At 35.9% G+C, this 14,854-nt stretch overlaps 1 protein-coding gene across 1 annotated transcript; it reads left to right on the top strand.

The window, feature by feature from the left end:
- The first annotated feature begins 8,876 nt into the window (after window positions 1–8,876).
- On the top strand, window positions 8,877–13,033 carry LOC100805790 (TPR repeat-containing thioredoxin TTL1). Its single transcript, XM_003556758.5, has 7 exons — window positions 8,877–10,130; window positions 10,749–10,944; window positions 11,039–11,223; window positions 11,313–11,646; window positions 11,731–11,935; window positions 12,026–12,132; window positions 12,253–13,033. The coding sequence occupies exons 1-7, from the start codon at window positions 9,280–9,282 to the stop codon at window positions 12,403–12,405; spliced, it is 2,031 nt and encodes a 676-aa protein (XP_003556806.1). The 5' UTR covers window positions 8,877–9,279; the 3' UTR covers window positions 12,406–13,033.
- The last annotated feature ends 1,821 nt before the right edge of the window (window positions 13,034–14,854 follow it).

A 14,854-nucleotide genomic window follows, 5' to 3' on the forward strand; every position in this document is an offset into this window, starting at 1 on the left:
TTCGTCTATCCTCCACCCTCAAATCTTATCTGGAGCCCCATGAATTGATTGTCATTCTTGCATCCTCTACCATCGAGTCTGGAGCCCCACGAATTGATTGCCTATCACTGTTCGTCTATCCTCCACCCTCAAATCTTATTCGGAGTCCCATGAATTGATTGCCTAGCGCTGTTCATGCGTCCTCCACCATCGAGTCTGGAGCCCCACAAATTGATTGCCTAGCGCTGTTCGTCAATCCTCCACCCTCAAATCTTATTCGGAGTCCCATGAATTGATTGCCTAGCGTTGTTCATGTGTCCTCCACCATCGAGTCTGGAGTCCCACGAATTGATTGTCTAGCATTGTTCGTCTATCCTCCACCCTCAAATCTTATCCAGAGCCCCATGAGATGATTGTCATTCATCCATCCTCTACCATCGAGTCTGGAGCCCCACGAATTGATTGCCTAGCGTTGTTCGTCTATCCTCCACCCTCAAATCTTATTCGGAGTCCCATGAATTGATAGCCTAGCGTTGTTCATGCGTCCTCCACCATCGAGTCAGGAGCTGTACGAATTGATTGCCTAGCGCTGTTCATCTATCCACCACCCTCAAATCTTATTTGGAGTCCCATGAATTGATTGCCTAGCGCTGTTCGTCTATCCTCCACCCTCAAATCTTATCCGGAGCCCCATGAATTGATTTTCATTCATGCATCCTCCACCATCAGGTATGGAGCCCCACGAATTGATTGCCTAGCGCTTTTCGTCTATCCTCCACCCTCAAATCTTATCCGGAGCCCCATAAATTGATTGTCATTCGTGCATCCTCCACTATCGAGTCTAGAGCCCCATGAATTGATTGTCTAGCGCTGTTCGTCTATCCTCCACCCTCAAATCTTATCCGAAGCCCCATGAATTGATTATCATTCATGCATCCTCCACCATCGAGTCTGGAGTCCCACGAATTGATTGCCTAGCACTGTTCGTCTATCCTCCACCTTCAAATCTTATTCGGAGTCCCATGAATTGATTGCCTAGCGCTGTTCATGCATCCTCCACCATCAAGTCCGGAGCCCCACGAATTGATTGCCTAACACTATTCGTGTATCCTCCACCATCCTATTCGGAGCCCCATAAATTGATTGCCTAGCGCTGCTCATGCGTCCTCCGTTATCAAGCGCGGAGCCTCCGGTGACTGGGAAATATGGTTTTTTGTTATTTTCCCGATTGGTTCCTTTGCCAAACATGTGTATATGTGTATATTATGTTATTAGTGTTTTTTTGTTGTTTGTGTTTGTTTTGTGTTGTGCAGAGAAAGAAGAAGGAGAGACGGAAGTCGTCATAGAATAATCACGGAAAGGGTGAAGACGGACGAAATCAGTGTTTTATCTTTGCTTTCCTCTTATCTCCGATAAAAGGTAAGTAAAGAGGGGCAATTGTCATTCCCTAATTTCGTCTAGGGACCATTGTTTGATGGCATGCAACCTTTGTTTGACCGCTTCGAGGTACTTGGCACCCTTTGTTGCACAATACGTGAAGTTCCGAGACATGTCGGAAATCAACAGGAAGCATTGTTACGCAATCCGTGAAATTCCGTAACATGCCGGAAATCAAAAGGAAGTATTGTTACGCAATCCATGAGTTTCCGTAACATTCCGAAAGCTAAAAAACGAGTAATTACATGACCCGTAAGGTTCCGTAACCTTACGGAAAGAAAACAAGTATCATTACGAAATTCGTAAAGTTTCGTAATGTTACGGAAAAAGAATCACCAAAAAAGCAAAGGGGTGTATTTAGTAAAAAAAAAAGGTGCAAATAGCAACCAGGACCACTCGGGCCTTCCAGGATGTTTCTCCAGAAGGCGGTTGCTTCTGGAGGAAGCAACCTGACTCGCCTGGGCGAGCTGGGTGGCAAGCTCCTCCCCTATTTTCCTATAAATAGAGGGAGGAGTGAAGGAGAAAGGGGTTCAGCCCTTGTGGTACTTCGTAATCACTTAAAATTAGTGAGGAAAATTGTTTCCGTGAAGAAAATCCAAGCCGAGGCGCTTTCGTAACGTTTCCGTGGGTGATTTCGCGAAGATTTTCAACCGTTCTTCATCATTTGTCGTTCGTTTTTCGTCGTTCTTCAGTCTTCAACCGGTAAGTTCCCGAAATCGAACTTTTTAATTCATTATATGTACCCTTGGTGGTCCCCATTTGTTTCGCGTACTTTTATTCTCGTTTCATTTACTTTCCATACCCCCTTTTGTCGTGCTTTAGTCATTTACTTAAATCATTTTCTCGCCTAATCAAAAAATAAAATAAATTTTCACTGATCATTTGATTTGTAATATCCGTTAATTTCTGTTAAAATAAAATCCGACCGTTCGGTCATGCCGTAACCACGTTGAAAACCAAAAAGAGGTAAAATAATAATATCATAATCAAAAAATATATTTTAGTAAAATAAACCAAAAAAATCAATCGGACGTTTCTCTTTGGGATTTCTCTTTCTTAATTGAATTGACTAATAATTAAAGTGAAACTAAGGCTAAAATCAACTCGCAAAGTCAAGCTCGTCCGCAAAAAAATCACTAAAAAGGATTTTAAGGTTCGATACCTCAGTTTTTCTCACCAAGTAAAAATGGTTCATTTTAAGGTCCAACGCCTTAAAAGGACCTCCTTCCAAGTAAAAAGAATCGCTTGGTTCGCCCTTTAGAAAGAACTACGTAGGTCTGATTTCCTTTTCGATGGAGGGTACGTAGGAGCAAGAGCCCCGCTTTTGTCAACCTCAAAATAAAAAAAGAAATAAAAGTTTAGATACATAATTTCACACAATTCTAATCTAAGGCTGTTGTCCTTTGGGACAAACGTGAGAGGTGCTTATACCTTCCTCAAAGGTAAATACAACTCTCGAATCTGGAATATTTTTCATGACCGGTTTCCTTCGGTTTTTTCGACGTTTTCCACAAATAAACGTTGGTGGCGACTCCGCACATTTTCCTCCTTTGGAAGACGCACCCGTGAGCCTCGCCTCGCTCGCCCGCAAAAGGGTAGGTTGCGACAAAAATGTAAATCATGAAGATTTTGATGATGTCAAGAAGAATTAAGAATTTGCTTGAGAAAGGGGGAGAATGTAAATCATGCAAGCTTTGATGGTGTTGAGAAGAAATCACATGTTTGTCATCATCAAAAAGGGGGAGAATGTGAATGTATGTATACATGATTTTGATGATGTCAAAAGAAGAATTAAACAAGGCTCATTTTGCTTCAAGATTAATACAAGATTGTTTCAACAAACAAAGCCTTGATTCAAGATTTCTTCAAGATCAAGCCTTGCCTCACAATGAAAGGTTTCAAGTCATTCAAGGCACATGTAATCGATTACCAATACATGTAATCGATTACCAATGGTTTGAAAGTGTGTAATCGATTACACATCATATGTAATCGATTACTAGAGACTCTGAACGTTGGGAATTCAAATTTTAAATGAAGGGTCACAATTGTTCAAGAAAAACAACTGTGTAATCAATTACACTAATTCTGTAATCGATTACCAGAAAGGATTTTCAAGGAATATTGCCAACAGTCACATCTTTTCATTAGATTTGTGAATGGCCATCAAAGGCCTATAAATAGGTGACTTGGGCACGAATTTTATGTAGAGAGTTTTGCTTGGCAAAAATGTCTTATCCTCTCAAAAGACAATGAGAGAGATTCCAAAAGAACTTCATTGTCAAATGCTCTCTCAAGAAATCCTTGATCAAACACTTGCAAAATCTATAAGGATTCTTACATGATCTTCATTGTAATATTCTTCTCTTGAAGAGAGAATTCTTCTTCCATTCTTCTTATTCAATGAGATTGGTTAAGAGACTGTGAGTCTCTTGTTGTAAAGGATTCCTGAATACAAGGGATGGGTTATCCCTGTGTGGTTCAGACTTTGTAATGGATTTTACAAAGATAGTGGAAATCTCAAGTGGGTTGCTTGAGTACTGGACGTAGGCACGGGTTGTGGCCGAACCAGTATAAAACTGTGTTTGCATTCTCTCTTCCCTTATCTCATTTATGTTATTGCAATCAATTTTGCCTTGCATGTTTATAAAACATTATTAAATTGATTGTTGTTGCTTCTTCTGCATTCTAAGCCTATCCCTCTTAAGATTATTGAGGCCACAAGGTCTAACAAAAAAGAATTCTCAAACTGTATCATTTTGAATTCTTTGACAAGGGAGAAGGGAGACACAAAAGAATTCAGGCGGTTAGTCCTTCGTTCTTTTGGAAAAGGGAGAAGAGAGACACAAAAAGAATTCAGGCGGTTAGTCCTTGGAGAATTCTTTTTGGCAAAGGAAGAAGGGAATGAAAAAGATGAATAGCACAAGTTTTGTTTTCAAGGTTTGGAAAACCAGAAAACTTTAGAAAGCTTTTGGCAAAGGAAGAAGAAGAAGGAGTTCAAAGAGATTCAGAAATCAATTGGCAAAAGTTTGTTGTCTAAAGAATGAATTAATAAAATGCAAATCAAAGCCTTGCTTCTATAGACTCTTCAAGTCTAGTCAAGAGACCATTAGAATAGTTATAACCTTTAGAAAAACTTAAAAACCATTAGGAAAAGTTACGACTTTTAGAAAAACTTGAAAACTATTGGAAGAGATACATCTTTTGATTTTGTTCAGAAAGTATCGCTGGTAATCAATTACCAAATCAGTGTAATCGATTACACAAAGCTTTTTTGTGAAAGGATGTGACTCTTCACAATTAAATTTGAATTCCAACGTTCAAACATACTGGTAATCGATTACCAAATCATTGTAATCAATTACAACATTTTGAAATCAATTGGAACGTTGTAAATTCAGTTGAAAGCTTTTTGAAAAACATTTTGCTATTGGTAATCGATTACAATATTCTGGTAATCGATTACCAGAGAGTAAAAACTCTTTGGTAAAAGGTTTTTGAGAAAAATTCATGTGCAACTCAGTTTTTGAAAAACTTTGTAATACTTATCTTGATTGAGTCTTCTCTTGATTCTTGAATCTTTAGTTTTGAATCTTGATCTTGATTCTTGGAACTTGAATCTTGAAACTTGATTCTTGATTCTTGAAATCAAATTTCCTCTTGAACCTTGAAGTGTTCTTGATTCAATCTTGAACTCATTCTTTGATTCTTGAGATCATCATCTTTGTTATCATGAAGTGTTCTTGACTTTTGAGCTTTGCTTTTTGTCATCATCTTTGTTATCATCAAAACTCTTTGAATCAATCTTGATTCATCATGAAGCTTGCTTCTACAATAAGTGGTGGAATGACGTGAGTTGTGTTTAAGTTGTATTTCATTTATATGATATGCATATCTACATGTTGTCTCATTTCTCTCTATTAGCTATGAATGTGATAACTCACTCCCTGTGTGTTGTTTGTGTTTGGATCCTGTGATGATCTCAAATCTTGTATTCATGGGAGCAGATGATTAGGTGGATGGTTATGGAGAACCTCATGTTAAAGGACGTTGGGATATCGTGCTCTAATAGGATGTGACATTGGGGCATGGGTTTCTGTATTAATTGCATGAAGTTCTAGACATGTAATTTTTATCATTTTTTTTCATATGTTGAGTCTTTAGTTCATTCTTTGGAGTTTTGGACAACCTTGTTTGAGCCGAAGATGTTTTCATACCCTTAATTGATAAGTTTTTAATTTGGTGATTAACACGAATGTGAACAAAAGTACCCACATGAACTTTTTTATGCTTATTGAATAAAATCATTGTATGTAATTTCGTATTTTCATGTATTATATTATATAAATATGTATATCGGGGTAGAGGGTGTCCCAGATTCTAGAGGTATAAATTGGCTAGCTTGGGACAAGTTGTGTGTCTCAAAAGAAGATGGTGGATTGGGTTTCAAGAATCTGTTTTCTCTCAATTTGGCCATGTTAGGAAAACAATGGTGGAAATTTATTTATGCTCCTAATGCTTTGCTTACAAGAATTTTCAAAGCTAAATATTTTCTAGGATTGGACTTTATGGGTTCAACTTTAGGGCATAACCCATCATTTACATGGTAGAGCATATTTTCATCTAAAATGGCTCTTAGAGAAGGTTTGAGATGGAAGCTTGGAAATTGGTCTAGCATCGATGCGCGTGAGGAGCCATGCTTATAGGATGAGGGGAAAAATTATTTCAACATCAGTCTATGTTGGAATGAAGACCTTAAAGGTGGGAGATATTATTGATCATTAAAATAGTTGTTGGACTAATGGGTTGATAGAACATGTATTTGACTAAGAGGACGTGAAAAACAATCAAAAGAGTACCAATTGTTGATATTACTAGAGAAGATTTACAATTATGGGCAACTACTAGTGATGGAATCTACTCGGTGAAGAGTGCGTACAAGATTATCATGGACAAAGTTCTTGACCTTAAGCATCTTAAGGTGTCTAGAAACTAGAAAAGTGTGTGGAAGATTCATGTTCCACCTAGGATGAAGTCCTTGGTATGGAGACTTGCTCATGAATGCCTTCCTACAAGAGCTAATCTTAGATCAAGAGGAGTTGATTGCTTTTTGGTATGCCCTCTTTGCGAGAATGATGTGGAGACTACATTCAACATCTTCTTTGACTGTCAGGTAAATTTTGGTTGTTGGGACATCATACAACTGCATGATACTCTAGAGAGAACTATTGATGGTGCTGACTCTTGTAATGAGTAGTCATGAAAAAGTTAAACTAAGTCATCCCTCATCAACAACAGAGGGTAGTTGTGTTGCATTGGAACACGTGGAGAAGGCAGAACGATATGCTTTGGGAGCTCAAAGAGAGGTCAGACAATGTTGTTTGATGCTTGGAGATGATTTCTTCCAAGATTGGGCTCGAGTTTAGAGAGTGGAAGAGAACCATCAATCCTATTTCGGTAGTAGCATCGATAAGTGGATGAAGCCACCACAAGGGCATTTGAAATCTAATGTAGATGCTAGTTTTTATTTGTGTCCAAAACTACGAAGGAACTGCTATATGCTTTTGTGGTGATATTGGTAGACTGGTGGTAGCAAGAACAATGTTGAAGAAGCCATGTATGAAAGTGGACGAAGGAGTGATGTGGGGTTTGGTAGTTGTGCTGGAATTCGCATAATTCATTGGCCTTCATCACATTGTGTTTGAGACAAATAATGAAATTGTGGTTGATAAGATATCAAAATTTACATCGGGTTTATCAGAAATGAGTGTCTTGGTTAAAAGATGCAAGATAGTTCTAGGTCTGAATCCTACATTTAATGTATGTTTTCTTAGGAGACAAGTCAATGAAGTGGCTCATGCATTAGCTAGGGCTACTCCATCTTTACCTAGTATATGATTTCATTTCAATCATGTAATTCCTTGTGTTGAACACTTGATTACCAATGAAATACTATAAATAAGTTTTCATAAAAAAAATAAAGGAAAAATATGTTTTTTACATAAGAAAAAAAATTATATTCTTGTTTGGTTAAATTGTAATTTTGATATCTTTAATTTTTCGATATGAGATTTTAGCTCTCTTATTTTTTTTTTTCACAAATTTAATTCTCACATTTTAAAAAATTTATAATTTAGGTCAAAATTTTAATTTTATTTATATTTTTTTAATATTTTAATTAATTAAATTATTTTGATGATACTTTAAATCAATATATTACTGTTCAATTGAAAAAAAAAATAAAACATAAGCAACTTAAAAATTAGATCAACATTTTCTAAAAGATAAGAATTAAAATTATCGAAAAAAATAAGAGACTCCAATTGCCAATAAAAAAATAAAACTACAATTTAACCTCTTTGTTTTAATATAATTAATTAAATTAATATGCACGACAAGTGTCAAACGAAAGGTAAAAATGACAGATGAATGGGAAACTTGGCTTTGGCTCCAACTGCACCCATGAGAGAGAGGGGGGGAGCACCAGAGCAGATTGATTCTCACTTATCTCAATTGACAGTAGGTAATTTGTTTTTTCCTCAAAAATAAAATAACAAATAAAGTTTTTGTTTCAATTTTTTTCTCACTTATCCCTTTTTTTCTTTAATTTATTTTATTGTAGCATATTTTAGTATAAGAAATTAAACTATCTTTTTTTTTTACCGATTATGGCCATTTTTTTATACGAATTATAACAGTTTTTATCGCTATTAAAATTAATAATTTTAGATAAAAGACCAAATTAAAACGAAAAAAATAAATGACTGTAAAAAAATTTTTAAAAAAATTTGACCTGAATTAAATCAATCAGTATAATAATTGAATAAATTTGTCAATATACATCAACACCATTTTCTAAAAGGAATGTATTTTTTGGGTACATTTTAAAAGGGCTGTATTCTATTTTAATTTTCTTAAAATATACTTAAAAAATGATTTATTAAAATTTTTTGAAACGAAAATTATATTTATATATATATATATATATATATATATATATATAAACCCATAATTATTAACATATTCTCACTTTTTTTCAAAGGAATATATTAATAAATTATAACTTAATTTTCTTAAGATATAACTTATTATATTAATTTTCTTAAAAAATAATGTGCATTAGTAAATTTCAATATTAAATAATCCATTAATTCGATCCTTAATTTTATTAAAAAATATCAAATATAATTCTTTATCCTTATTTTTATAATTTGAAAATTTGAAAACAACCGTCATTCAATAATTATGGAAATAAATTCAATATTTTATAAAAAAAAATAATTTACTATTGACAATTTCATTTTTCTGAAGAATTTAAAAATTAATTCAATCCAATATATTATTCCTTTCAGAATTCCAGAATAATTACAGGCAATTGACAGAAAAAATGAAAAAAACAAAAAAAAAAAGAGAGAAAGGAAAAGGAAGTAATGATAATTGAGGAACAGTGCATAAGAAAGACGAAAAATTAGAAAGATAAACAAAGAAGATAGAAGAGAGAGAGAGAGAGAAAGCTGTCTCGTGAAGCAGCAGGTGAAGCTCAAGCAAAAGAAAATAAAAGCTCACCTCTTTCATCCTTTCTTTCTTTCTTTCTCTTCCTTCTTCTCTCCATTTTCTCTCTCTCTCTGCATAGCTTTCAACACTTCACAACACAACACACCCCATTTTCTCTCTCTAACAATTCATTCCTCACTTTCACGAGATCCCCATCACCGCTTGTGACATTGCTGCTGCAAATTCACAGAGAGAGAAAGAAAGAAAGAAAAAAAATTCAAAAATTTAAAACAAAAGAGAGATTTTAGTTTTTAAGATACCCTTCTTGTTGTTTCGGTTAGTGAGTGAGTGAGAAGAAAAAGAAAAACGATGTCACATTCCAGGAAACCCGTGTCGTCCGAGTTAGGGTTCACCGAGCGGTTCCGCGACTCACTGAGTTGCTCCGACGACAACACCAACAAGCCCGATTTCCGAGAACTCGATTTGGGTTCACCGGTTTCCACATTGCGGCCACGTCACTACCACAGTGCACCCACTACAACGAGTAGCACTAGTACGAGCACTAGCAGCGGGTCGACCGGGTCGGGTTCGGGTCGAAGCGGAAACAATAACGCGGTTTCCAAGAGATCCCATTCCGGCGAGTTGTCTGGGTCGAGCGAGACCAATAGTCCGACCCGTGTTTCCAAACCGGGTCACCGGAGATCCAATTCGGGTCAGAGCCAGAGATCTCCGTCGTCTTCCTCCTCCTCCGCCGCGGTGAATTCACCGCCTCTGAGCGTTCTCCCGGCCGGGAACATCTGCCCGTCCGGGAGGGTTCTCAAGGCGGCGACCGCAGCGGTGGCGCCCAGCCGGAGCTCCCGGTCGGATGTTCTGGGATCCGGCACGGGGAATTACGGCCACGGGAGCATAATGCGAGGTGGAAAAGGTGGTGGTGGTGGGGATGTGAGGATCGCCGGAGATTCAGCGAAGCGCGTGGATCCGGAGGAGGTGAAGAGGATGGGAAATGCGGAGTATAAGAGAGGGCACTTTGCTGAGGCGTTGTGTTTGTATGATCGGGCAATTGCGATGTCGCCGGGCAATGCCGCTTACCGGAGCAACCGTGCGGCGGCGTTGACCGGGTTGGGACGGCTGCCGGAGGCGGTGAGGGCGTGTGAGGAGGCTGTGGTGTTGGATCCTAATTATGGGAGGGCGCATCAGCGCTTGGCAATGCTGTTTCTCAGGTGAATCTAGTGTGTGTTTGGATGAGTGTTTGCAAGATTGATTTTGATGGTAAAGGTTTTATATAAAACCTGATTTTGGCTTCAGTGTCAAGGTTTTTGCAACTGTGATTTTGGGTGCAATGTCAACGTTTTTGGGGCTGCATTTGTCTGCAATATCAAGAATCTATTATCCGCATTTTAAAATCAACTAATTTGATGACAAAAGTTGTTGCTTTTCATGTGACAAAATTGAGTTTAGTTGAAAACAGATTTTCAGAAAACGGCTTTAATTTTGATTGATGACAAGGTTTTTTAGGGTTTCAGAGGCCAAATTTGTCAGCAACTTTCAGCAACACCAGGATTGCAACTGAAATTTGAAACCTTGGTTGAAAATGAGTTTGAAGTGAAGTGATTGATGTAGGAAAACAAGTTTCGAAACTCTTTTTCTTATGTGAATTTATTAACTGAGCAATAAGATCTGATTCGAATTAATGAATGTTTCTTAGTTAGTTAGTTACCACAATATTGGATTAGATGTCTTTTTGCTGTTATGAATTTTGGACTTGTTGCTTTTTACATTGTATGTGGTGTGTTAGTGATGTGAAAGTTGTGTGGTGAATAATATCTGAAATGTGACAGGTTAGGACAGGTTGAGGATTCTAGGAAGCGCCTTTGTTATCCTGGGCTGCAGCCAGATCCTGCTGAGTTGCAGAAGTTGCAAATTGTGGAAAAGCATATTAACAAATGTGGTGATGTGCGGAGGATACGAGATTGGAAAAGCGTACTGAGGGAGGTTGATGCTGCTGTTGCTGCTGGAGCAGACTCTTGTGTTCAGGTACTTTTTAATCATATGTGAGTTGATCTGAATATGTTATTGAGGTGTGAAACGTGTGAAAAATGTCTGAACTGGTTGGAAAATGAATTTACAGCTCTTTATGTGTAGAGCAGAAGCCCTTCTCAAGCAACACCAGATGGATGATGCTGAATCATGTTTATCACAGATTCCCAAAAGCGAGCCACGACCTGGTTCCTTATCACAGGCAAGATTTTTTGGGATGTTTTCCGAGGCTTATTGCTTCTTCGTTAGAGCTCAGATTGAGATGGCTTTTGGAAGGTGAGTTCAGAAACTGTAAGCTTCATCAGAAATCTAATCTGGAAAAGGTATCTGTTGCAGAGTGAGAATGGATGATGGATGTGTTGCAGGTTTGAGAATGCAGTTACAGCTGCTGAGAAAGCTAGTCAGATTGACCCCCGAAATGTTGAAGTTGCTGTTTTGCTCAACAATGTGAGGATGGTTGCTAGAGCTCGACTGCGTGGTAATGATCTTTTTAAGTCAGAAAGGTTCACTGAGGCCTGCTCGGCATACGGGGAAGGTTTGAGGCTCGACCCTTCAAACTCTGTCCTCTATTGCAATAGAGCAGCATGTTGGTTTAAGCTTGGGCAATGGGAAAGATCAATTGAAGACTGCAATCAAGCTTTATGCATCCTACCAAATTATACAAAAGCCATTCTTCGAAGGGCTGCCTCAAATAGCAAGGTAAATTTGACTTCTTATTCATTTTGTTACAGTACTTTGTCATACTCAAAGGTAAATGGAGTCATCTCTTGCCTTATTATGCAGCTAGAACGGTGGGAAGAAGCAGTAACAGATTATGAACTTTTGCGGAGAGAACTACCAGACGACAATGAAGTTGCTGAAAATCTGTTTCATGCACAAGTAGCATTAAAGAAATCTCGTGGGGAAGAAGTACATAATTTAAAATTTGGTGGTGAAGTGGAGGACATATCAGGTCTTGAGCAGTTTAGAGCTGCAATATCTTTACCAGGTAATTAAAATGGATAAGGAAAATTTTCTGCAACTCATTTTACTGATTGGTTATTTTGCAAATCTCCTGTTATTAACTCTAATTCTACAGGTGTTTCTGTTGTCCTTTTTGAAACTGCATCAAACATGCAATGTAAGCAGATATCGCCATTCATGAATACACTATGTAGTCGTCATCCATCTATTAACTTCCTTAAGGTAGCTCCCTTCACATTGTACTTTTGACTTGCCTCCATCATATTTTGATAATTAGAGATAAAAACAAAGCTTTGTGGTAGTTTTCTTATGCTTTCAATTTTGTGTTTGATTTGATCAAAGGTGGATATTCAAACAAGCCCCGCAGTCGCCGCTGCTGAGAATGTTAGGGTTGTACCAACCTTCAAGATCTACAAAAATGGCAGTCGAGTGAAGGAAATTATATGTCCTAGTCATGATATGTTGGAACACTCCATTAGGCATTACAGCTTGTAGAACTTTTGACCTTGTACTGCTTCTGATGTATACTGCATTTCTATCCTGCCACCTGAACATGCCGCAAAACTCTCCACATTTCATCCAGTCTTATGTTCCCTCACAAAATGGTCTCTTGATACCTGTGGCATATTCAGAAACCACATAATAATCTTGTTAGCAGCCAGTGCTAGTGGAACCAGGAAATAGTCTAGTTACTTTTGCAGTTGTTATTTATTCATTCATTTCTAATTGCTTTCTGGTTCCATGTTCCTCCAACTTTCCCTTTGTCAGTTTTCTTTTCTCTTCTCCTTTTCAGTTCATGTAGACCAGCTGTTCTTGTATCCCCAATTTCCTTGTGGGTGAAAAAAAGGGAGATTTTTATGTATGTACAATTGATTAAATTGTCAGTTTATATTTACCTTTAAGATAGATAGACAAAAGGGAGAGGAGGTTGGTCCGCTGCCAGAGGAGGATTCTGTACATGTATATATGTGTTGATTATATACCAAACACTGGAAACCTTAGAGGGAGATAGAATGAGTGGTGGGTACTTAATGGGTTGGTGAAATGAGGATGAATATGTTGTTATTGTTATTATTTTTCTGTCTTAGCCATTTAATCAATAAAATTTCCCATTTTTTCTGTTGCCACGTTGTCATAGCCTTTTTCTGTTGCCTACATTATTATGTTCTGATTGGATAAACTTATTCCTAAACACTAATTGGAAAATAAGATAAGAAAGTAAAATGCAATGAATTTTTTATAAGCTAAAATTAACTTATCTGCCTTAATTTTTCCGAGAAGTTAAATAAAAAAAACTTCAATAAAAGTAAGTGTATAAATTGATTTTAGCTAATGCAAGAACTTTAATTTATTTATTTTCTTATTTTCTTCTTCTATAAGTATTAATAGGAGAAGTTTATTCCAATATGATCTTACTGTACAATGGTAAACAATGTTGAGAATGAATTGTCATTTATTCAATTGGGCAGAGGTAGGAAAAGATGACCTGGTCTTGAGATTGGGAAGCAAGCTGTTATGGCATTTAAGTTCCCTGGTGGTTTTTCATGTTAAGTTTGACACTAGAGGGCAGGTGCATGTGTTTTTAAGTGAAGACAAATGCTAATAAGTATCTTAAGCAAATTGGTCAAGGAACTTAAAGTAGAAATGTTTTATTGGGAGAAGAAAAATTACACTACTTAAGATTATTTTTATGTTTTTTTATGATTTATACAATAAATATTTTTTTCTTTTAATTTTTTAACTAATACTTTAAGAAGATTGGTTAGTCAGACTCTTAATTAAAGTTTGGTTGTGTAGACTTTAGAGTGGAGTGTACTTGGGTGGTTGATGCAATTCAGAGATCTTAGCTTTTATCACAGCCCTTATTATTATGGAAGGTGGACAACCAAATTATATTTAACATGTAAATCCTGATGATAAAATATACACTAAGATGATACATGGGAAGCACAAGAATAAAACTAATGTGAGAGAGAGAGGGAGGGAGGGAGAGAGAGTCACGTGGACATTTAAGATGTTGCTCTCAAATGGAAAGAGTACTCAACCTTCCCAAAAGCCAGCAAAATTTCGGGAGGTTTGACTAAAAGGAGGTAATTTCATTTAGAATTTATTAAATGGGAGTATTTTTTAATTAATCTCTAAATGGGGATAAGTTGTAGGAATTTGTATGATTTTTGAGTATGAAGTCGTAAAAAAAATTATGACTTTGGTTGTTTTTTTAATAGTAAAGTTGTAAAAAAATCTAATGACTTTAATTTTTTTAATTATTTATATAAAGTCGTAAATTTTTCTCTACTTCAAAGTTGTGATTAATTTTTTTATTTTAAAATTAATTTTAAACGACTTTAAATTCATTTTAGTTATAATTTTATATTTTGTTTTCTAGTACTTTTATTTTGATATAAGTTCATTTTTCTCCAGTCTCTTTTTCTTTTAACATATTTTTAATATACTTTTCAATCAATATAAAAAAATATATTTGCACAAACAATGAATATTGTTGCCTTTCTTTTATAATTTTATATTTTATGTTATGGTGTTTTTACTACTCTATTTTTCTATCATGTCGTTGTGCACGATAATAAGTTCATTTTTCTCTTATTTTATTTAATATTTTCTATATTTTGTTTTGTAAATTATTATTATTTGTCAAATTTGGAAACAAAAAGGAATCTAAACCATATAAATTAATAATCTAAAAATAATTCCTTGTTCATTTTATCTAATTATTATTGGTTAAGAAAATATTAATTAAAAAATAATTAATGGTTAAGAATAAAAAAAAGCCATTGGATTATAAAAGAATTAGTCGTTTTAATTATAATTATTATTTGAACGATAATAAAGTCGTAAATTATAAAAAAAATATTAATTATAATTATTTTTAATTTTAAAATAATAAAACTACTAATCATGGAATATAAAATTAAAATTAAAATGACTT

Source organism: Glycine max, chromosome 12, assembly GCF_000004515.6.
Source record: "Glycine max cultivar Williams 82 chromosome 12, Glycine_max_v4.0, whole genome shotgun sequence".
Taxonomy (NCBI): domain Eukaryota; kingdom Viridiplantae; phylum Streptophyta; class Magnoliopsida; order Fabales; family Fabaceae; genus Glycine; species Glycine max.

Coding starts and splice junctions, on each gene's coding strand:
- LOC100805790 (XM_003556758.5), top strand. CDS start 9,280: ATGTCACATTCCAGGAAACCCGTGTCGTCCGAGTTAGGGTTCACCGAG. Junction 11,224..11,312: donor ATTGAGATGGCTTTTGGAAG/GTGAGTTCAGAA, acceptor GATGTGTTGCAG/GTTTGAGAATGCAGTTACAG. Junction 11,936..12,025: donor AGCTGCAATATCTTTACCAG/GTAATTAAAATG, acceptor CTAATTCTACAG/GTGTTTCTGTTGTCCTTTTT.